This window comes from Podarcis muralis, chromosome Z (assembly GCF_964188315.1).
Source record: "Podarcis muralis chromosome Z, rPodMur119.hap1.1, whole genome shotgun sequence".
NCBI lineage: Eukaryota > Metazoa > Chordata > Lepidosauria > Squamata > Lacertidae > Podarcis > Podarcis muralis.
In genome coordinates this window covers 4,645,549-4,669,815 of record NC_135673.1, presented here as the reverse complement: position 1 = coordinate 4,669,815, position 24,267 = coordinate 4,645,549, and the positions used below count along the sequence as shown (strand labels likewise).

The window sequence follows — 24,267 nt, the reverse complement described above, 5'->3', positions numbered from 1 at the left end:
GGTAAGCAAACCAGACACAGCAACTAAATGGCTGGGTCAATACCGGCTTTGCTATCACCTGTTTTGCATAGAGAGCAGGAAATTTGTTAAGTGAGATAATTATATGCCGAAAAGCACCCAGCAAAGACCAGCTGGCTCCTCACAATGGCTCAACTGGGCTGCCTGCTGATCTCCACACAGCACAAGGCTATGAGTCGCTGGTGCCTGCATTAAATACCGGTCTACTAGGCTAGAGTGCCAAGAAACAGAACCTGTCAATACCTAGCTCCACTTGCAAGACCATGAAAAATTAGAAAAAATAGTGGAATGGGTTAGCATACTGCATTTTTAATAATTAGGCTGCTGATAAATATGTTCCGTATTAAAGTAATAAATGTTTCATATTGTATAAGAAACAACTCCTCTGAGAATTACACTAGACATAATTTGAAATGCTCCTTCCTCCCCTTCCCTGTCCCCCATATTACTAAACTTAGGCCTTCATATAATTTAATACCCCTCCTAACCTAAACTTAATAAGGACAGCCGGTCACCATCTGCGGTGACCTTTGAGGCTTCCAAGGTGGATCTAATCTGCAGACAGACATGTGACAGTTGTAAAAGAAGAGAGATAGAAGGGGTCATAATTTGTAAGCTAAAGATAGAAGGCAATCTCTGGCATGTCATCAGATAACTGCTAACGAGCCAATTCAGGGTTTCCCAATACCACATGACCCTTTGGGAGAGGCAATGAAGCACTGCGGTCCCTGTAAGCTGGTCCTGGAGAAGCCAAAAACGCACCTCCCCTTTCTGTAAAGGATACTGCAGCGGATACAAGGCAAAAGGGGGAAATGTCTGCTAATGAGCACTCCCAAAACCTTCTGCCAAGTAATCTGCCCCCACTGAACTCGCATCTCTCTGATGCAAACGATTTCTAAAATTGTAACTCTGGGCTCACATCACAGTCAGTGCTGAAATTCTTTCCTACATGTGCACTGGGTCTGCACACTAATCTTCTTGCACTGAGATAGCAAGACTGCTAAGGCCCCAATTGATGCAGGTTTTAAGGTTACTGTACTAAACAGTGTGGTGTTCCTACAGTTCTGATATTTACATTTAAAAAATCAGTCTGCTTCCATGTATCCCTTCAATCATTGTCCTCAACCCCATCCAGTGTCTCCATGTCAGCAAAAGACTTCTGGTAACCACATTTGAATGCATGATGCTACAAATTGCAAGGCTGTTGGATTCTAGCCTAGTCCGCATTCATCAGTGCCTTGATAGCCATGACATTGTGACACACTGCTAGTGTGAAGGTCCAACAGAACAATGTGAAAGGAAGGGTCATATCGGATGTTGCATGGCCAATCTTATTGCCCTGATACCATCATACATAAGTGCTAAGAGCTTGCCTTTGCTTGCAAGCAAATTAACGAGTAATTAACTCATTAACAAAAATCTGAAGCACATCTGATAATATGTTTGTTTCAGTTTGGGGAGGTGCAAGATGCTGGCTTTCAAACACTAGAAAGAGAAGGAAGGAAATAACTGGGGAGGGGAGGGGAGAGAAGAGAAGAGAGTTCTGAACAAACCCAAATTCCTCATGAAAACCAGCTAACTGGCTAACGTACGAGAACGCTGTTGGAACTGCAGTGATGAAACAAGGAAGATTCATAATCAAGTAGGTGACTTATCACCCACAAAATCCTCTCTGCATGTGCACATGAACCCTTCTATTACTTACAATCTTTATAGCAGCAACTACTGCATGTTGCCATGACTGGTAACACTGCCAGAGGGAAAGGGCTGCAGCTCAGTGGTAACACATCTGGTTTTCACACAGAAGGCCCCAGGTTCAATTTCATTGTTTTATTTATTGCATTTATATCCCTTCCCTCCAAGGAGCTCAGGGTGGAGTACATGGTTCTCCCCCTCCCCATTTTATCCTCCCAGTAACCCTGCAAGGGACCCAGGTGGCGCTGTGGGTTAAAGCCTCAGCACCTAGGACTTGCCGATCGAAAGGTCGGCGGTTCGAATCCCTGCGGCGGGGTGCGCTCCCGTTGCTCGGTCTCAGCGCCTGCCAACCTAGCAGTTCGAAAGCACCTTCGGGTACAAGTAGATAAATAGGGACCGCTTCCTAGCGGGAAGGTAAACGGTGTTCCGTGTGCTGCCCTGGCTTGCCAGAGCAGCGATGTCACGCTGGCCACGTGACCCGGAAGTGTCTGCGGACAGCACTGGCTCCCGGCCTATAGAGTGAGATGAGCGCACAACCCTAGAGTCTGGCAAGACTGGCCCGTACGGGCAGGGGTACCTTTACCTTTTAACCCTGCAAGGTATATTTTACAAGGTTGTTACTGTACTTCATCAGAACTTAACCTATTTGTAAGAATGGATTCAAAATATCATTGAATTTGAATATACAGTTTTGGGTCGTCGTTCCCCCGCTCCCCCCTTTGTTTTCCCTTCTGCACAGGTTCTGTTTCTCTTTTTCTTTTTCTCTTTGTGTTTGCACTTCACCATGTTTGATGCACATATAGATATGTGCCTTTTGAACTTTCAATAAAGATGTTACCAAAAAAACCCAAACCCTCCGAGGTAGGTTGGGCTGGCCGAGGGTCACCCAGCGAGCTTTGTGATTAGGGGGGTTTCTCCCAGGTCCTAATCAAACACTTTACCCATTATTACACCGCCCAGGCACCTCTAGCTAGAGCCGGGAAAGATACGCTGTCTCCTCCACTGACAACAGCATCAGTAACATTGAGCTAGGTGAACCACTGCTCTGACTCTGTGTGAGCTTCCCATCTTCCCTATGGAAACAAATATGACACCCCTTATGTACTTATGTTTTAAGTCAGACCAGGACAACACATGATCCACCAAATTCAGAACAGCCCACCAGATGTGCATTGTTGCCAGACAGGTGCTTAACAGCTCCATTTATGCCAAACACTTGTTCAGATACTTCATTCAGACACTGCTGGGCTGTATTGGATTACAAGTTGTGGAGGCTTGCTTTTAAAAACTTACGGTCTCCTGAACTTTCACATGAACCCTGGGTTGCATCCCACTACTTTCTGGTCAAAGTAGACCAATTGAAATGAATGAATTTAAGTTAGCCATGTCCATTAATTTCAATGGGCATACTCTGAACAGAACATTGGCTATCTGAACTGAACTTCTTGTGTGAGGAAAGTTAGGTGGGAAATGAAGAGATTAACTGATGCTGCCTTCTTCCTGCCACCAACAATGCCACCCAGCCCCGGATGTGCCTCCTCTTCACCTTAAATGTCCCTGGTACACCCTCTCCACCCTCTTTATTTGCATGTAGCTCAGTTGTAGCAACAATAGGCACAGCCAGTTCCATCCTTCAGAAGAATCAAGGACCTGGCCAAAATTGCTGTCACAGGGTGTTCTAGAGAAGGATGCTGGATCAAGTTGCTCATATTGATATACATGATACTAAAAGGGAGGGTTTCCCCCACTTCAGATTATATACAGCCAACTGAAGTTTGGGTCCAACATGAACCGGCATTAGAACACACACCCAAAGGCTTTGTGGAAAATAGGCAGTATGAAGCAGAAGGCAGCAGGAGGGCTGAATGTTGGAAATGCACCAGGTGGGTCTTGGAAACCCATTACATCTCCACACAATCTTCCACACTGTATTTACATTGCAAGGAAAATGAGAACTTGTTGAGGAAGGGCAGGGAAGATGACTCACCAACCCTCTTTACACTGAAAGCTGCTATAGAGCAGCAGCTAATAACTATCCCAAGCTAGAACCTGCCTCCAGAACAGAACTGGGCTTAAACTGTTGGGAGCCCTTTACCCATCAGAGGGGGTGCAGGAAAACGTCCTGGAGGCCCCCGTGAGCAGTGGGGGGGGGGGGCAGTGAGCAGTGAAAGCTCAGAGACGCCTCTTTCTCCAAAAGAAGAGATAGGGAGATACCCACTTGATCCTTGAAGTTCACAAACTAAACTTGAGCCATTGACCCAGTCCCAACCAATTTTACCTAGACAGCCTGTTGTCCAGATAAAAGGAGTGGAAGGCAACTATGTGTGCCACCCTCAACTCCTTGAAGGCATAGAGGAGGTCATACTGAACAGATTAGAACAATTCAGCTCACATGCATTCTTTCATACCTGCTTCCATTGACGATAGGTGGAGAACTCCTGGGAAGGAATCAAAAGGCTCAGTCTGAAGATGGGCTTCAGATTCTCAGGAAGCCCCTTCGACTCAAAGTACTCAAACTCTGCCTGGGACTCGCCAAAAGTCGGCACATAGAGGCACAGGCAAAGCATTTCCCCCAGCTGCGCTCAGGCTCTCTTGTAAACCACCCAATTCCGCTCCTTTCTCGTTTCTCGTGCTTGAGAGGAAATGCCGGCAAGACTCATGACACATGCCTATGAGCTGTCCTTGCTGTGCTGTGATTGGCTGCCCGAGCCCTGCCCTTCTGCTTAAAAGGGAAGCTTGTGTCTCTCAAGCCCTTCCCAGCCACCCTGGATTCCTGACAAGTGCGTGTGAGGCAGCTCCAGATTGCTCAATCCCTGCTTTCCCCTAACGTCACTTTCCCCGGCAGGCTAGATTAACCCTCTGCAGCCTCTTCTAGGCTTCAGAACTGCTCTAGACAGGGCTATGTGACAGTTCTACTTTACTGGTATGAAAGAGAGTGAAATCCCTATGCAAAAGACACTCAGGATACACAAACTGTTATCTGAACCATCAATTCGTATGGGAAAGGCTAATAGGGGACAATGTTTTAAAGGGAGGGAGGAAGAAGAGAACCAATGGTTCCTCACTGAAGCAAATCGGATCCTGATTTAAGACAAAACACAAACCACTTTGGGACACTACCAGGTCATTAATGCAGCAGCAACATAAAAATACAACAAAGCCTCTGGCATTTCAAATGCCCTCTGAAATAACCATCTCTTACACTACCACCTGAACCCCACTATGGATGAAGCCTGACGGGTTTCCTGCGGAAAGGAGTTCCACATAAGCAGATGCCACCACTATATAATAATCATTATTTGTATCCCGCCCATCTGGCTGGGTTTCCCCAGCCACTCTGGGCTGCTTCCAACAAAGATTAAAAATACATTAAAATGTCACACATTAAAAGCTTCCCTGAAAACAACTAAAAAACAACCCAGCACCCAGCTTGTGTACCAGCCCCAGCTCCTCTCTGCTGTGGTAAGGTGTGAAAGGTAAGCTCGACAGTATATGCTATGCCACCTTCTGTGATGGCTGTATGAAACAAGTGGCGTGTGTGTTTCAGCTTTTTAAAGAGGAAGGGAAAAGAACCACTAGGTGAGAATGAGCAACTCATTCAACTGCTGTATATGTTTGCATTGAAGTATACCGCAGGCAGCACTGGGTACCTTGCAGAGGCCAGTGTTCTACCAAAAAAATTAAATCATTTTATAAACAATATTCTGATTTAATATTCAATAGGGGGATCAGGCAAAAGAGGTGTAATTTGTTACTCACACTGTTGTGAATACCACAGAGAAATTAGGATGTTACACCCACAAATTAACATTACACACACACATTTGCATACCATAGTTCTAGCGTCAGGCTCAATTCACTGACATGGTCAGGACTTTTTTTCAGCAGGAACTCAGTCGGTGCTATTCCCATTCTAAGAGAATGAGACAGAAAGAGGTGAGTTCCTCTTTTTCTAGAAAAATAGTACTGAACATGGTTAATTTCCCATTTTGCAGCCATTCACTTTGAACTGTGGGGGAAGCAAGGAGGATTCTGGAGATAGCATTCACAGACAAGAACCAGCTGCTTGCTATGGAATTACAATTGCTGAACTCTGATCCTTGAGCGGCCTTACAAGACTGTGGGATGGGACAGTAACTGAGCAGTATAGCCCATGTGCTGCGTGCAGAAGTGCCAAGTCCAACCCTTGGCATCTCTAGTTAAAGGCCAACTCAGGTGCCAGGGCTGGAATAAACTCTTCTGCCCGAGATCTTTGAAAGCTGCTACATGTCAGCATGTACATAACACTGAGCTTGATAGACAAGCAGTTTGAGTTAGTGTCCTGGTTTAATGTCACTTTGAAGCACAGCTAAGCTGAACTGAACTGTGGTTTAAAGATGCATGTGCAGTGTGCTTGTGCACAGGACTGAAACCGTGCCTGTTTTGCTCCCCCACAGCTGAGAACCAAGCCATGATTTGGCATATCCCTATGTCCAAAGTCAGGGACGCGGGTGGCGCTGTGGATTAAACCACAGAGCCTAGGACTTGCCGATCAGAAGGTCAGGGTTTGAATCCCCGCGACGGGGTGAGCTCCCGTTGCTCGGTCCCTGCTCCTGCCAACCTAGCAGTTCTAAAGCACGTCAAAGTGCAAGTAGATAAATAGGTACTGCTTTGGCGGGAAGGTAAACGGCATTTCCGTGCGCTGCTCTGGTTCGCCAGAAGCGGCTTAGTCATGCTGGCCACATGACTTGGAAGCTGTACGCCAGCTCCCTCGGCCAATAAAGCGAGATGAGCACCGCAACCCCAGAGTCGGTCATGACTGGACCTAATGGTCAGGGGTCCCTTTACCTTTATGTCCAAAGTCAGGTAGATGGCTTATCTCTCTCCAAACATACCACAAGCTGTAACCAAGACCTTTTCTTTGGGGAAAATGGATCCTACTTTTGTTACATGAAGTTTAGTTAGAAGGGATCCTCAGGGTCATCTAATCCACCCCCTTGCAATGAAGGAATCTCAACTAAAGCGTCCATGACAGATGGACATCAAACCTCTGCTTAAACCCATTTTTAAGGCTGGAAGCAGGAAGTAGCACTGTAACAAAACTGTACTACTAAACTGAACAGAGGCAGAATTAAACAAAAGTTGTCATGTGTCTGGCAGAATTATCTCACGAACGCAAATTATACCATAAAGGTGGAACATTACATTGTGGGAAAACTACACTGTAATAAATCCTGACAAAATAAAGTTTAATTATGTCTCCACAACTTGTATGTTCAACTAGTAAGCAGTTTAATTATAGATGAAAAATAGGAAAAGCATTTCCAACTAATTTGTCCGTTTAGAGCCCTTTTATCACTCCACCAGTTGTGCCCTTTCATGTCTGTTACCTAACATGGATTAACCTTCTCTCCCCCCTCCACCTCTGACGTCTATTCTCCATAGCAAACAGGATCTTGTCTCAAAATTCCAGATCCTCTTAGAGATCAGCAGCAGGCTGCGCAAGAGGGGGGGGGGAAGCAACCCGAACTTCACCTCACTTCTGCCAACCAACGTCCAAGTGCTCTCACCCAAGTGAACTCAAAGCGCTGCCACTTTCTGGTGTTACGTCTGCCAACTAGGTGAACAGAGCTAAACTCAAGACAAATATTTTAGTTGTGATAGCTAGAAATCTAAAGCTTGGGTATGATCCCAGCCCCCCAGGGACCAGAGACGTCACTTTTTAGTTCAAACTGAAGCACATGCAAGTTGCTTATGACAGTTTCGTACATATTTTTTTTACAAAGTAATCTACCTCTACCTGGAAACTGGTAACCATAGTTGGAATGTGGAAAAAGTCGTAAGGGAGTTTCACTGTCCCTGTAGCACTAATGGGCTGTACCAATAATGTGACAGACCAAACTATGCAGTGGTGGGTTAAAACTCCCCAACTAGGTCACAGCCCAACCTACAGCAAGTCACACCAGCACTGGCTTCACACAAATAGATGGTAAAAAATTAAAAAATGAGTGCCAAATCTGAAAAGGTTCAGACATCTTGTGCAATAGACAGTTTCGACTTGGGGCTGTAAAGTCCTTGGATTCTGTTGCCTACCCAGCTATGAAACTCAATGGGTGACCTTGACTTTGAGACAGTAACTCTTTCGACAACGTACATCACAGGATTGTTCTGACTGGACCCAAGAGACCCAATGCACCACCCTGAGCTGCCAGGAGAAATGGTGGAATATTACACAATATTATCCATTCAAATATAACAAGGGATTTTTGCAGCTTTTTAAAGCCATGCGCACTCAAGTTCCATTTAACTCTAAATGGTTTTTAGAAATCTGCAATTATGGCAGTTCCAATTACCCTTTGGTATGACTGGTGTGCTGTTCACTTTATAAATATTTTCCACTAATTTGAGTTTTTGTATTTATAAATACTTTAATTTTGTACTGTCACCCCCCATGGTGATGTTCCCTCATATGAACACTCAACCAGCACCAGGATTGACACACGTAGTTATCGCAAGCTGCTCTTCTCTCTTCAGGTGCCGGTACCACTCTTGACTCAGTCCCACTAAATTATATCCCTGTTTCATTTTACAAAACCTTCCTTCTCCAAAATAGCCTGATTCTGACCATCAACATTTGGTATCCCTGGAATGGAATGTTGCAATTCCATGCCGGCAAATATGGTGGCCTCCACTGGTCATGTTGGGCGGGACTGGCTGAGCACAGCAACATTCAGAGCGCACTGGCCATTCCTACTTGCTATGCCACAGAGACTGAAATCCTACAGAGAATAAAGGTGCCAATTTAGGATTCTGCTCACAAAATAGACCCCAGAAAATGTTTGGGTGGCCATTTCAGATGCATCTTTGTGTGATTATCAGGCTCACAGTAAGAAACTTTGTAGTGAGGATTCAGTTTGACATTTTGCTTTCCCCATATTTACATACCTACGTAATTTATGTAGCTGCCCCATAGCAGAAGTACTGTAGGAAGCCTGTGTGGTGTAGTAGTTAAAGAGTGTTAAACTAGGACTAGGAGATCAGGGTTCAGCCTTCATTCCCTCATGAAGCTCACTGGGTGACCAGGGCCAGTTATAGCCTCTTAACCTACCTCACAGGGTTGTTTTAGGGATTAATTTAGGACTGGGGTGAATCATGCACTCTTTGGAGAAAAGGGTGGGATATAAATGCAATAAATAAGCTCTTCTGCTTACCCACTTAAGAAAGCTGGAGGGGGCAGCCAGATGGAGAGGTCAGTTGCCTACCTGGCAACCAGAGATCTTTATGTGGTTGCAATTGGACCCACGCAAGTTGCAAAATGCACCTGGCTAATTTTGAACCATGTGCATGCAGAATTCTATACACTTCTCTCGTTGTCCTTACTCATCTTCTTTCTAAACTAAAAAGCCCCAAATGTTGTAACCTTTCTACATAGGTGAAAGCCCAGTGGTAGAGAGAACCTGCTCGGTATGCATTAGGTCCCAAGACCAATCCTTGGCTTCTCTAGGTAGGGCTGGGAAAGAAATCCTGGAGAGCAGCTGCCTGTCAGTGCACACAATACTGAGCAACAAAAACCAATGGCCTGGGCTCAGAATAAGTCAGCTTCATATGCTGGGCTCTAACTCAGTAGTAGAGCACCTGCTTTGCATGCAGATGGGCCCTAGGTTAAATCTCTGAAATCTCCAGATAAAGCTGTGAATGCCATCTGTCCAAAACGTTGGAGAGCTGCTGCCAATCTGTGTAGACAATACTGACGTAGATCGACCAATGGTTTGACAGTATAAGACAGCTTCCCATGTTTCTACAAGGGAACTGATCCAACCCCTTAATCATTTTGGCCGAAGCCACTTGTGCCTCTTGTCTATAGTCAATGCTGGGTCAAGAAGACCTCTCCCGCCCCCGACCGCTGTTACAGGGTGCAGTTGCCACATCAGGGACTGTAGGAACAAACAGTACATAAATAAATACATTATTTGACACCTCAGTCAAAAAACAGTTGCATAAATCAAAGCTTCAAATTGGTTGACAAAGAGAAATATTTTCATGAGAAAGGAACAACTCGACTCCAAAACTGACCTTTTTTTTAACTGCCAGCACACTGGTGGGGATTTGGACATGATGGTTTTGTGCCAATGTATCATGTGTTCATCACAATTTCACCCGTAGGAAAGAACAGTCCATTCCACAGGTCATCTTTGTCACAAAACTTGCCCAACAGTAAGGATAAACAAAGCCATCCCTTGCTGGACTTTGAAACTGGCCTTATTTAACTACATAATGTTTATTTGTACTTAGGTCATCAAATAATCCTTCCTCAGCCAAATGCCCCCCCCCCCTATATATATAACAACTACAACTACACTACCATCATCCCCAGCCAGCGTAGAGGACCTCAGGTTGGGAAAGCATGCTCTAAAGCAGTGGTACCCAATTAGTTAAGTACTGTGGACCTCCTTTTTTTTCAAAGTCAAGCCATGGATCTCCTACTTTTGAAAAGTTTGATATCCCTATGGTGGTTTTTGTTATTTGAATGATGCCAGGGACTTTCACTCATAAACACCTTCCCCTACCTAATTTGGCAATGGCATTTAGAAGCAATGTTAGAAAATCAGATATATAAGCTAAGTGCCAAATGGCTCCTTAAACCAAGGTTACAGTCAACTACATAGAATGTCTAGTTGCCATTTTTGGACAAGACAGCTCTAAAGTCTTGTTTTCAAATGATGCATTGACTGTGATTGGTTGTCAATTAAAACTCTGGCTAGTTCAGATGACGACCTCGAGCTAGCTTAAGAACTCTGAGAAAAGAAAAGTCACTTGATCCAGGGACATTCCACATATATATTGGCCTATTCCTACCTCTTTTTCTTAATGGTGACACAGACCATTCATAACGTGAGAATATTCTTCACAGTTGTGAGCAGGGCAGTGGGATGGGGTAAGTGAAGACAAGCGACAATAATTAACTGTAATGTTTTTTACTGCTCCTGCTCAGGCTGCACAGAAAAAGCATTTTGGTTCCTGAAATTCATTCTGATCATGCAGATAAAATATAACTGGTAGAATTCTGCAGGATGCAGTATTAGTGTGTAAAAACAAGATCCAATGTAACCGTGGTTTAAGGACCCTAACTTATGTATCTGAGTTTCAAACACTGTCCTCAGGCAAGCAGATGGTGGAGATGTCAGGCACCATCCTGGTACCCAGGCATCTTCACTTGGTTGCAAGTGGATGATAACCAGGTGCAAAATGTGCCTGGCACCTGCCATCATCGTATTGAGGAAGTCTCAAGTAGAGTGGTACCTTGAGTTGCATACACTTCAGGTTACAGACGCTTCAGGTTACAGACTCCGCTAACCCAGAAATAGTACCTCGGGTTAAGAACTTTGCTTCAGGATGAGGTACATTCTTTCACCTTTGGTGGACGTGCCCAAGGATTAAGGCTTTCTGGGAGATGATATATAATGAAATGAAAAAGGTATTTAAATATACCTTCCTGAAGAAACCAGAGGCGTTTCTCCTGGGCATTGTCAGCCAATTGGTGCCAAAGAAGGATAGAACTTTCTTTATGTATGCCACAACAGCAGCGAGAATACTTGTTGCAAAGTATTGGAAGACACAAGATCTACCCACACTGGAAGAATGGCAGATGAAGGTGATGGACTATATGGAACTGGTGGAGATGACCGGCAGAATCCGAGACCAGGGAGAAGAGTCGGTGGAAGAAGATTGGAAGAAATTTAAAGACTATTTACAGAAATATTGCAAAATTAATGAATGTTAGAATGATGTTGGATTGAAGTAAAGTGGTTTTTAGCAGTAATGTTATAAAGATGTGCAAAAATGGATTGTTAACAGGGGATAGTCTAAAGTTATAATATATTAAGATTAAAGATTAGGATAAAAACAAAGAGGGAAAGGATTTGCTGAACCTACTAATTGAATTGGATACAAAAAAGGGAGGTGTGAGGAGGTCCGGGGAACAGGCAAATGAAAAATAAGTTATGAAAAGACTGAACTGTTTTTAACTGCTTTTATTTTGTATTTTTTCTTTTTATTTTCTCTTTTTGTAATACTTTGAAAACCTTAATAAAAATTTATTAAAAAAAAAAAAAGAACTTTGCTTCAGGATGAAGTGGCAGCGGGAGGCCCCATTAGCTAAAGTGGTGCTTCAGCTTAAGAACAGTTTCAGGTTAAGAACGGACCTCCAGAACGAATTAAGTACTTAACCCGAGGTACCACTGTAATGATTTCAAAGCAAGGGAAGATACAATGTGTGAAGAGGTACGCCTTCAGGTATCAAGGTCACAAAATGTTAAACAAACTTGGTGATGTGAACCATGTAGAGTTTTATAGCAAATAAATGTTTCTATATTTCTTATTTGAGGGTAGTATTTTTATGTTGTCTCTGAAAAAGCAATGGAAGCCAAGCATATACAGTGGTACCTCTGGTTACGAACTTAATTCGTCCCGGAGGTCCGTTCTTAATCTGAGGTACCACTTTAGCTAATGGGACCTCCTGCTGCTGCCAGTGTGCAATTTCTGTTCTCATCCTGAGGCAAAGTTCTTAACCTGAGGTGCTACTTCCGGGTTAGCGGAGTCTATAACCCAAAGTGTTTGTAACCCGAGGTACCACTGTAGTCCCAGAATCTTTGAAGCCTTTAACCGATGGCTTCTTTCCTTGACTCCTTTCTCAAACCCCTCCTCCCTAGTTAAGTTTTCTTGTAGAGAGCGCACAGTTCCTCTCTAACTGCAAGCTGAGACGCCAACATAGCTAAGGAACATCTAACGTATCCAGGGGAACAAGAGCAACAGGCGGGACTTTTTCCCCAGTCTAACATTACACTAGCAGCATTCATTTCATTTTATCTAGAAAGTAGAATAAAAGAAAGCATGTTAATTGCCACATATGTTCTCTAACACACTATGTGTATGTTTTTTACTTATGTTATGCCTTTTCATAAAATCTAATGTCCAATGTGGCTAATAATAATAAAGTTACTACACTAAAACTATACAAAAAATGTAACAGTAATGTACAGTGGGTTGCGGGGAGAGAGTGCAAATACTAAAGTTTGTGCAAACTGGTTTTATTACTTGGTGCCTAGAACTTAACAAGGAAGGCTGATGGAGCTGGCTAAGGAGGGCATTCTGAAATCTGAGTGTTGCAGTAGAAGAGGCTCTGCTTGCAATAGCCTCCTGCTTTCTAAAGCCTCCAGAATTTCATATGGAAGCAGGCACTTTGTTTTCCAGCCAAAAATGTGACTTTCCAAGCCTGACATTGTCAAAGAACGACCTTCAAGAAGGTCCAATAGTAACCAAGAGCATTTGTGCCACTCACAAAAAAATGTTTCCCCAGCCCATAACAAAGATCTAGTGTGCTTAATGATAGTTCGAGAAAGAATAATCTGGAACAGTGGCTTGTTTGCTTGAAAAATTAATGAAGGCTCTACCCTACAGGAAAAGATAATTTCAATGGAAAAGATGCCAGGAATAGCTTTCAGAATGATAAACTCTGGATGTAAAGATTTTACATTTTTTTTTCAATTTGCATTTTTTCAAGGAAGCATCCAAGTTTAAAGACCAGCAACACTGCCAATTTCTGCCCTTGCTGGATCCTGAACAAGAGTTTTCAAAACCACAAGTCTGCTAATATATAAATTATCCTATCATGTAAAGTAACAAATCTAAGCAATAAATTACTGGCTGTAGGGTTAGATCATTTCACATTTATTTTAAAGGTTTTTTTAAAAAAATATGATTGCTTCAGTTCTATCCCCCTGCCCTGCAAGTGACAATTTTAAAATTGCATAGACTATAGAGGAAAGTTATCTGTGGTCCTCCAGCTTTTGTGTAAGACCTTTAGCACCCCTCACCCTTGAAAGGCAGGTTCCCATATCAAGAAATAAAAGGTTCACATTATCACACACACACTCTCTCTCTCTCTCCAAATAACATTCTACAGTACAAAGAGATGAACATTTGAAAGTCTACAATGAAGTCACCTCTTAACTTGAATACAATATCAGGTTTTTGTAGTCAAACACAATTCAACTAAAGTGCCAGTATCATGCCCTCTCAAAGCTTCGTAATTTGTTCCACAATTATTGTAATGAGTGCCTCTAAAGATACAACAAAGCCAGAAGCTTCAAATCCCATTTATTTTGTAAAATACAACCATAAATGTGTTTGAACACTGCCTGGAGATTTTAAATATTAAGCAGTTTAGAAATACTTTTAAACAAACAAGCACAGTAAAATAAATTATGCACCAAATTTAACATCCCAGTTTCTATCAAAATAACTTCTGCCACTCCATAATATAGATTATTCATCTATGTAATATAATCTTTCAGCGCTAATGCAACCTTTGTCCCTAATAATAGCTTTGCCATCAAGCCGCTTCCATAAACAAACATTTCAAGAGGCAAACTACTGGTATTCACTATTTCTCTTTTCCTCCAACCGCGTAACCAAGTCTTAGCATCCCACATCCTTTATCTTTTACAGCCACATCGCATTCACACACACCTGTCTAGGCTAGTGAAAGTCATTCCCACAGGGAAGGATGGTGGTGAATAAAAGCAACAATACCTGTGTGAAATGCTCTGCAGGTCCAACTACCAATAGAATAGTTGGTCTCCTTTCAGTGGGATTGGTCTCTTTGTTGAGCGGTTTCCCCAGCATCTTTGGTCCCTGGTCCCCAGGGCGGGGAGCTGGAGATTCCTTTGCCTCATTCTCCTTTCCTTCAGCAGGGCCTTGACATGCAGCCCTCGAAAAAAGGCAAGAAAAAACCTGCCAGAGGGACTGCAGCATCACTTATCTTTCAACTAGAGCCCTGGTAAAGAAGTCACTGCAGACAGCGATTTTTAAAAGTGAATGCACTACCAAGTATCCTCTTAAGGGAACCGCATCGCGGCAGTGCTTCAAATACAGCAACGCCAGAAGGGTTGTAGCCCCTTCCTGCCTTCAAAACTGCTGTACTGCTGTCGTGTCTGGCGTCACAAGCAGTTTAATAGACAATGAAAGAGAAAAGCACAAGTCTCCTAGCATGAAGCAAAGATGCTAGACATTACAGAAAGCCTGAACAAAGGAATGCAAAGGCACTGCTCTTAGAAAGCTTGGATAACAGATCCTTTCACTCTAGACAGCTGTGGCGATTTAACCTGTGCTTCCAGCTCATCCAATACACATCAAAGGAACAGAAGCCCTGAGCATCCAGCCTGCATTCTCACTGCAGCAGTGCTCAGCCAATCACTGTTTCTAACACTAGCATGTTCATTATTCAAACCAGCAATCTTGAGCCAATCAGGGAAGCGTGTGACTGGACAGTCTATTGCATACAGGCAGACAATTCTGCATAGAGTGCTGACTATAACCTCAAATATGAGGTTGCTTGACCTGGCTAACAATTGAGGGGGGCAGCATTATAAACAGGGAAAGGCAGAGCTGAAAAAAACACATTCAAAAGATGCTCCAGCATCTGAGTCATGACCCAGACAAGAATCTGGGAAAGAGAGTAAGGAATTCCTTGTCCTTTTCAAACCATGCCTACATTCTACGTCAGCTAAATCATTGTTCTTTAGGGGCCTTTGTAGGAACTAAGGTGACCTCATGTAACAAAAAGCTAGAAACTCCAATAAAGCATATTACATCAACTTTGCTACCTGTTTAATTAATACACTGTGACAGATTACACCCAATGTTTATGCCCAATATCTTACCTTAGTGTAACAATTTAAAAAAAAACAAACCCCAGAAAGATAGATAATACTTGTCAAGGGGATAAGGGCCAAACTAGATACAGTCATACCTCATGTTACGTTTGCTTCAAGTTGCGTGTTTTCAGGTTCCGTCTCGCGGTGACCCAGAAGTACCGAAAAGGGTTACTTCGGGTTTCGCCGCTCACGCATGCGCAGACGCGCAAAATTACATCTGACGCATGCGCAGAAGCAGCGAATCGCGACCCGTGCATGCACAGACACGGGTTGCGTTCCTTTCAGGTTGCGAACGGGGCTCTGGAACAGATCTGGTTCGCAACCAGAGGTACCACTGTATTCAATGTAAATACAAATTTATGTAGTAATGACATAGATACCTAAAGGAGATGCTCAATGCTTCTTCTGTGCATAGCTCACTTTCTGCCATATGATCCCACAAATGATCTTTCTACAGTTAAGCTCACTTCTAGTACCAGAGCCTGGCTAGGAAAAAATGCTCAGGACGAAGACGGCAGGGAAGTGAGCTAAGGGTGCGGAGAAAAGCATTCTATACTCCTCACCCATGAACCTTTTTTGCTCTACAAATCATATCCCCATTTTATATGTGATGTTTAAAACAAAACATGGACTTGCTCCTATAATGTCCAGCCTGGCACTAGGGAAACAGAAACCAGGCTGAGTCATGATTGAGAGTTTCTATGCCTAATTACAGAAGCCTAACATGACCTCTTTGCATTGTTTCAACATCTAAATTGGGCAATGCCGCCCTCATTATGCTTGCCACACATTTCACAGACATATTTCAAGTTGAAAGTCTGGAGCTGGCTCTATTTTAACAGTTTTGTTCCTTGGAGTCTAGAATTGCTAACATAACTTTTCATTTAGAATATGGTTAAGAGTTGCTGCACTTTTGCAGAGTTTGTAAATAATGTGTGGAGAAGTTACTTTTTTCTTAGAGCTACGGCTGCAGAACACCTATAACTAGTGTGATGTACGGATTAGAGCTTGGACCAGGTAGTACAAAAATCAAATTCCAGCTGAGTCACAAGCTTACTAGGTAACTTTGGGTAAGTCCCTCTCAGCCTAACCTACTACACAGGATTGCTGCAATGATAAAAATGGGAGTGGCAACTATGTTTGCCACCTTGAGCTATTTGGAGGAAGGATGGGGTTAAAGTAATATTTGCATGACAGTATAGTTATTTGCATGAAAAAACGTGTACAATCCTGCTGCTATAGCTTTCTATTTATTTTTCTTGCTAAGTTCACTTATTTACAAAAATATTAGAGTGATATCTAAGTTTTACTCAACAAACTTTGGCGAGAGCAATCGTACCAAAATCAATAGAAGCAAGTTAGTCATGTTCATTCATTTTAATGCATCTACTCTTGAATGGATACAACCCTTCATTTTGTTTTCTCATGCAAGCCTGCAAGATGCTCCATACTATATCCCATCATACTTACTTGCACTGAGCCTTTGAAATGGAGCAATGCAAAACTCCAAATATATTTAAGTAGCAGTAGGGACTACACAGCTCATCCCACTGTGAATGTCAAACAGCTGTACTCTGGACTGTATGAAAGACAAGTCTACAAGGAAAGAGGTGATTTGTCATAGCCAGATTTATAGCAGATAGCCAAAGAACAGAATTAAACAGAGGACTTTGCTCAAATATTTGAAGTTAAGTGTGGCAGTGTAGATGATGACGATGACGATTTACTGAATTTATATACCGCCCTATGCCTGGGAGTCTCAGGGTGGTTTACAGAATATTACTTTTGTGCAGCTAACAAAAGCTGGCCAGCAATTTAGGCCACAGATATCCTAAGAATATTGTTAGCTTGAATGATTGCTTGTTACATTATACACCTCAGCATCATAGGGGGAAATTCCATTTTTAGGGAAGAGATACATTCCATTTCAAGGACAGGATAGCACTGGTGGTTGAGAAGGAGACAAAGGAGACAAACCCTGACTCCTGTACAGACTCGTGGTGAAATAGCAAGTGTTTCCCAAACCATTAAGACCATCCACACAGTAAGCCCAATTATATTTTTGTATGCCTTAACAGGAATGTTTAAGTAGTAACAACTTGATAACAAAGGTGTTATCAAGCAATTTTCACTAGTACAGCTTCCCAAAGAATTCAGGAAGGCATACCAAACTTCAATTTCAACAACCCTTTATCTAAAGCAATGTTTCTCAATCTTGAGTCCCCAGCTGCTATGGGAATATAACTGATCATCCCTGACCATTGGTCATGCTAGCTAGGGATGATGAGAGTTGTAGTCCAATTACAGCAGGACTTGTTTTCCAAGTTTGAGAAAAACTGATCTCTCTCTCTCTACACACACACACACACACACACACATATATATATATTAGTTTTTTAACATATCATTTTCAACAGTAATTAAAAATACTTTTACATCTTATTCAAATTTTTGACTTCCATCAATCCTGTCTGAAAATTTTCCAATCTAATCTCTCAGTATGCATTTCTTATCTTCCCTATTACATTTCAAACTCATAACCAATACCTCTATCTTTTTCTACTTTGTAACACTGCGTATATTTCTCCTTACAGAACTTCTTGTAGTCCTACTAGCGTAATTTGTTGATTACAGTTGCTCTTCAAATAATTCATATACTTCTTCCAATCTTCTGTAAATCTCTGGTCCCGCAGGTTTTGAATCCTTCCTGTCATTTTGTCCAATTCTGCATAGTCCATTAATTTCGTCTGCCATTCTTTTGTCGGAATTTCTTCTTGTTTCCATTTCTGGGCTAACAATACTCTTGCCGCAGTTGTTGAAAAACTTATCTAAATCAACCTCCCAGCACCTGCACCTCCTCCAGGTGCAGTTACCGTGGTGTTCCCACTTGACAGGAACAAGAGAGCACACAGCCATTACCTAAACACAACCCTGTGTCCAGCTCTCCCACTACACACTTCTCCTATGTCATGCCAAGGCAAGGGAGTTACTTCATCATCCATTTGGTACATGCTCCCCTTTCCACAGCAATGTGATACAAGGGAGTGACATGAGAGGGAAATAAAGGATGGGTGGGAGACCAGCATGAGAGGGTGCCACCCAGCTTCCAAACTCTATTTTCTCAACTCAGTGAGACCTACTTCTGATGAAAGATGCATAGGATTTGCTATTAGAAGGCCAGGGTATCAAAACTGGAAACATCCCCAACCTGAACGAGTCACTGCCTACAAACTCACTGAATGCCTTACATAGCCTTTTCAACTGACAGGTCCAGGAAGAAGCATTTACTGTACTGTATCGCTACAGACATGCCTTCCAAATCTCAGGCCTTTCTTCTATGCATCTTGTCTGCTAGGGCAGAGATTATACCCCTTGGGCAAGGACCACACTACTATCATGTTTTCAGAATTGCTTGGAGCACTGTTGAGATTGATATAGGGAAAATAGGGGTGATTGGCTTTTGCTGCCCAACTCCCCAAGGGACTGAGCCCCCTAAGTCCATGATCGGTCAGAGATGAATGGATGGAGGCAGGATGCAGTGAAAGCAAGGCAGATCTTTATTTTTCTGTTGCAACAGAGATCCCTCCCCTCCTAGCAAGGAGGCAAGAGAGGCCCAGAACCAAGAAGAAAATCTCTTTTAAGGATTTGAATTTTGGCATGGAGAAGCAGGACATCCCCTCTAAAAACAGTTAGAAATTATATCACACATAAAGTGGGATTACTGTGACTCAGGAAGGCCAAGGTGTGATATTCCTGAGGATTTAACAAATTTTACATAGTTTGTCAGTTTATACAGAACAATAGCATTTGATAAGACAATCAGGATGTCTGTCAGACATCCCTCAATGCAGAGCATATGGGCAAACAATGACAACTGATACAAAGGAGGTTCATAGATAAAGAAGAGGAATCCCTTCATGAACTTCCCCTGATTGTTATCTGTTCTCAGGCAAGGGGAATTCAGGAGGCAGGGGAAATTTAGAGTCTTCAGGAGAGCCAAGATGGCTTTTGGATTGCTCTCCTATACTATTTTTGACATGTAGTTTATATACTTATGTATGTGTGCTTACTTTGTGCAATTATCAACATTTATTCTATATTTGAGACCTTAGAATTCCTATAACATGAATTCCTATAACATTATTCAGGCAGGAGTTTTTTGTAAAAAATATTTTAATGTTTAAATGTACAGAGTCATGAAAAAACCTTAACATACTTTCAAAAGATAGCAGTCTTAACTGAAGAAGCTAGAAGCATAGAAAACAAGCGGCAAAGGATAAAGAATGGCTGCTGACTAGGTAATTCCAATTTGTTCTCAAGTAATTCAATATGAGAAACAGCAGCCAAAGCAGCCCTGTCTCCCTAGGTGACTCTGCAATGACTCATCGGGTGTCAAGTCCAAGTGCCAAGGAGAGGATCTGCTGGTGGCTGCAGATAAGCTATCATGTGATTCTGCACAAGAGCTTCCGGTCTCAGTTCACAAGAAGGTGATTTGCATGTTGCAGTGGAACTTCAAGTCACTTACATTTCTGTTCATCAATTTAAGTGACGCCTGCTATAAATAACACCATTAAATAACATTGAGGACCACTACCAAGTTATTTACCACTACCTCGGTTACTCAAACCTCTATCTGCAGTATGAAGCCATACAGAGCAGACACAGGTTGACAATATCTGAGAGATAGGCTAATCAGAGAAGAACTCTGGAGAGTATGTTCAGGTAATAGAAAAGCAGTCCTATGTTCCATACTGATTACAGTCTCTGCTTCCTGCTCAACAGGAAATTTAACCTGACATGCAATATCAGGTTGAATAAGTAGTGTCAAAATTATACAAGTCTATTAAAACAGCCATATCACATTTAGGTGAGATTTCCCATTAAAGTCACCGAGATAAGTAACAGAATATAGACAGAATATAGTGATATTTATCTGACAGTAAAAATTTCCAGACCATCACTTACAATTTTACAAGTTGCATGTGGTATTGCTGGAGGTGGACAAAGGATTTGGGGGAAGAGGCAGGCTTGGTGATCACAAATAACATCTAACTACCACAACTAGACAAAATATATGGACAACTGAGGCTATTACAACTGATATAATTCCAGCTCAAAAATATCACCTGGAAAGGTATCCAGCTCTCTCATAATAATCCCAGGCAGTTCATTATTTTTTCCATGGATGTGGGTCACACCCACCTACCCAATTCACACCATTTATGTAGTGCAGTAGTCTGTTGTATGGCATCTCAAATGTCACGGTAAGACCCAGTGAGAAGAGAAACATTTATCCATAAATTTAAGAATGAAGGCTGAATATATGCATTTAATCTGTCCGAGAGTGATAGTTTATAAGAGATAACTTGTAATCAACTGAAGACAGTTCTGAACACAGTTGCAAAGTATTGAACAGGAACTCCAAACAAACACCAGACACTGTAGATTGTGGTGCAAATGAGCGGTTCTTGGAACATGTGAAGATGTCAAGTAGTAGAGGTCACAAGCAGGAATCTAGACAGTCGATACATGAGAAGACAAGTGAGAGAGGAGTTGCCACAGTCTGTGAGAAAAGAGATGAAAGTAGAGATGAGGATTCTGAACAAGGACAGACGAAAGAAGGTCATACCAATAAAAGGGTGAAAGTGAGAAGAACATTTACTAGTACAAATTTAGTGGACAGTCAAAATGTTTATGGCACACATCATGCTTACAGATAGCAGAAATGTAAGAGCATTTCCATGTATTGAGGCTACATGCATCACTGTTCGATCATTGTGAAAGAAAACTTAAAAGCAGTACAGTGGTACATCTGGTTACGAACAGGATCCATTCCGGAGGCCCAGCCATATCCCGAAATCTTCATAACTGGAGGCGCCTGTTCTGCACATGCATGAGGTGCGCAGAGGCGCTTCTGCACATGCGGCAAACCCACTTCCAGGTTTGCCACGTTCGCAACCTGAAAGTTACATTACCCAAAAGTAACGTAACTCAAGGGTCCACTGTATTTGAAACAAAAGTTGCAAATCTAAATATTCTAGCCAATCTAAATATTATTCATATTGTGAATCAGCTGAAGCATCATTTTTGAGAAATAAGGCTTTCAAATGTTTCAGGCTTCTTCTTTTTTTTTACAAGTTCTCCAAAATTATATAATCATCAGTACATTCAGCAACGAATGCAAACTTTTAGAATGCAGTGTTGGGAATCTAATATAAGATGCACACACGGTGGAACTGAAGATCTTGGTCGCAGTATCAGTTAGAGTAATGCCCAAATATTTTGCTGCTGTAGAAGGAAGAGGCTCAGCAAACAGCTCTGGACAAAGTTATACAGTCATACCTCGGGTTACAGACGATTAAGATTGCGCGTTTTCGGGTTGCACACCACACTGAACCCAGAAGTACCGGAATAGGATACTTCCGCGTTTCGCCACTCGCGCAGAACCACTAAATCGTGCTTTGCGCATGCGCAGTGCTGCAGGTTGCGAACGTGCCTCCCGCACGGATCAAGTTCACAACCCGAGCGTCCACTGTACACAGAATAATAAGTTCCAGCTTGTAGCAGACTTTTCAGAGAGATACCGTATTTTTCACCCTATAGGACACACTTTTTCCCCTCTAAAAATGAAGGGGAAACGTGTGTGCGTCCTTTGGGGCAAATGCAGGCTTTCGCTGAAGCCTGGAGAGCGAGAGGGGTCGGTGCGAACCGACCCCTCTCACTCTCCAGGCTTCAGGAAGCTCTGCGCAACCCTCGGGAGCCCGGCATGAAGTTGCGCCAGGCTCCCGAGGGCTGCGCAGAGCCTGCAGCCCCGGGCTTCGCGCAGCTCTGCGCAACCCTAAGGAGCCTGGCACGAAGTCGCGCCGGGCTCCCGAGGGCTGCACAGAGCTGCCTGAATTCCAAAGCCAAGGGCGCGCTGAAGAGTGCGCCCGGGCTTCGCGCAGCTCTCCGCAAGCCTCGGGAGACCAGCGCGACTTCCCGCAGGGCTCCCTAGGCTTCCGGATAGCAGGCTGTTCTGGGGGCTGGGGTCAGGGGAAGCTCGGGCTTCCCCCGTGCCAGCCCCGTGCCTGGGGGGGAAATAAAATTTTTTTTCTTTATTCCCCCCCCCAAAAAAATACCCTAGGTGCGTCCTATGGAGCAGTGCGCCCTATGGGGCGAAAAATACGGTATACACAATGTATTACCATTGCACCAAATAACCAAGACACAACACACAGAACTAGCTGACATACATTAATCACATGTTCATGGCTCAGCCATTACCACAGCAACAGGCTCATTGTGCCTTACAGATTACCTCACCCATGGGGCAATTTATGTTCATGAAGGAAATTAACCCCTTCCTATGTCTAGCTATTCCAACATGCAATTTCAGATTTATTGTTAATTTGAGTTGAAAAAGGATAGGTGTCAGTTAAAATAATTAAAGAACAAGCAAGCTACCTATGTCAGAATATGTTTCCTTTTAATCTAGCACTGACATCTCATATCAATCAAACAATTTTTCATTTATCCTTCCTGAATGATGTGGGGCAGGAAAATGTCCAACCGTTTAAAAATAAGTATATTCTAAGCAGAATAGGATAACCCCCCCCAAAAAAAAACACCCTTTCCATCCAGTAGTTCTTGTGAACAAATTCCATTTAATCATAATGGCTCTATGCTCCTATGACACTTCTACTCAGTGGCTTCAATCGAGTACTCCCTGCTCCCTATCTATCGCCAAGAAACTGTCCCACTAGCTGGCATACCCTTGCAGGATGAAGCATTCACTCAAACCCTTCGCACCCACCAGTGTGGCAAAGCAGCCCTCCTCTCCCTCCCACCTCCACCACAAAAAGCTCTTAAAGCCTCACATCTGTTGCTTCTTCTTGACTGGTTTGTGCCATCATAATAGCTCCTTGCCCTTGTGTTCTTAACTAAAACTGGCTGGCCATATCATCCAAGAATTTTTCAGGAGTGCAGTTGCTATTTTATTCAGTTCGAAATTAACCCATCACCAGTCTTTTTTTGCGACTCCAGAGCACCATCTAGCAACCAGGTTCAGATTTCCAGTTCAGCCCACCTACATCCATCTCTTCCTCTGCCTCTCTGTTTGCTCCACTGTTAAGGAGGCACTACACTTTCGGTTCCTAGACAGAAGAGGGGTGGATTCCTTCCCACCTTATTTCAGAAGAGAAGAGAGCTGCTTTAGAGAGGTTGGGAACCCGCTTCCTTCCCCCAACCCCCATTGTTTAGGAGAACTATTACAGTATTTTAAGACTTAGCATATGTAAACCCACTTTATAAATCTAACATCTGCTTGTTTTATTGTGATGAATTTCCCAATATTAGAGACCCATTGACTGTATTTACACAAGAAAACACCCCTTAGAAGACATGGCCCCCATCAAGGGAGGGGGAGGGTGGTGCTTACATTAATACTTTAATGTTTTAAGAGATTCTCAAATTCTGGATATTAAGAGGAAGGCCCAGTGTTAGAAACTGAAATATGAAACCTAGGAGATGAATGGCACTTTAAACCTAGGTTATGGGTGCAACAATGGAATGTCTAGGTGCAATTTTTAAAAACAAGAATACAAAGCTGAAAATGAACGAACCCCAACTAAAAATCTTATGTTCATTTTTCACATGGTCTAGTCCAGTGTTTCCCAACCTTTTTTGGGCAAAGGCACACTTGTTTCATGAAAAAAATCTCGAGGCACACCACCATGCCAGATGGGGAAAGGTCACTTTTTACTTATGTAAAAAAAAATTAAAAAAATAGTAACAGCATAGAAGGTAATGGTTAGGCTAGCATCCCTCTTCCAAATATGCTAGGTTTTTATTTGCAGGGACTGTTCTACATGGGAAAGCATTC

At 42.8% G+C, this 24,267-nt stretch overlaps 1 protein-coding gene across 6 annotated transcripts in view; it reads right to left on the bottom strand.

Annotated features, from left to right (window-relative positions):
• SLC25A25 (solute carrier family 25 member 25) overlaps positions 1 to 24,267 on the bottom strand; it is a 42,172-nt gene that overhangs the window by 10,683 nt on the left and 7,222 nt on the right. The window contains exon 1 of one of the 6 annotated variants that reach the window (XM_028714444.2): positions 14,284 to 14,884. The exons of 2 other annotated variants lie outside the window; for them this stretch is intronic. In XM_028714444.2, the coding sequence (XP_028570277.1) occupies positions 14,284 to 14,505 (222 nt within the window). In that variant the 5' untranslated portion in view covers positions 14,506 to 14,884. Of the gene's footprint in view, positions 1 to 4,121; positions 4,519 to 14,283; positions 14,885 to 24,267 lie in introns of those variants that run through there. 3 more of the 6 variants (XM_028714445.2, XM_028714446.2, XM_028714447.2) reach the window with 3 other exon arrangements.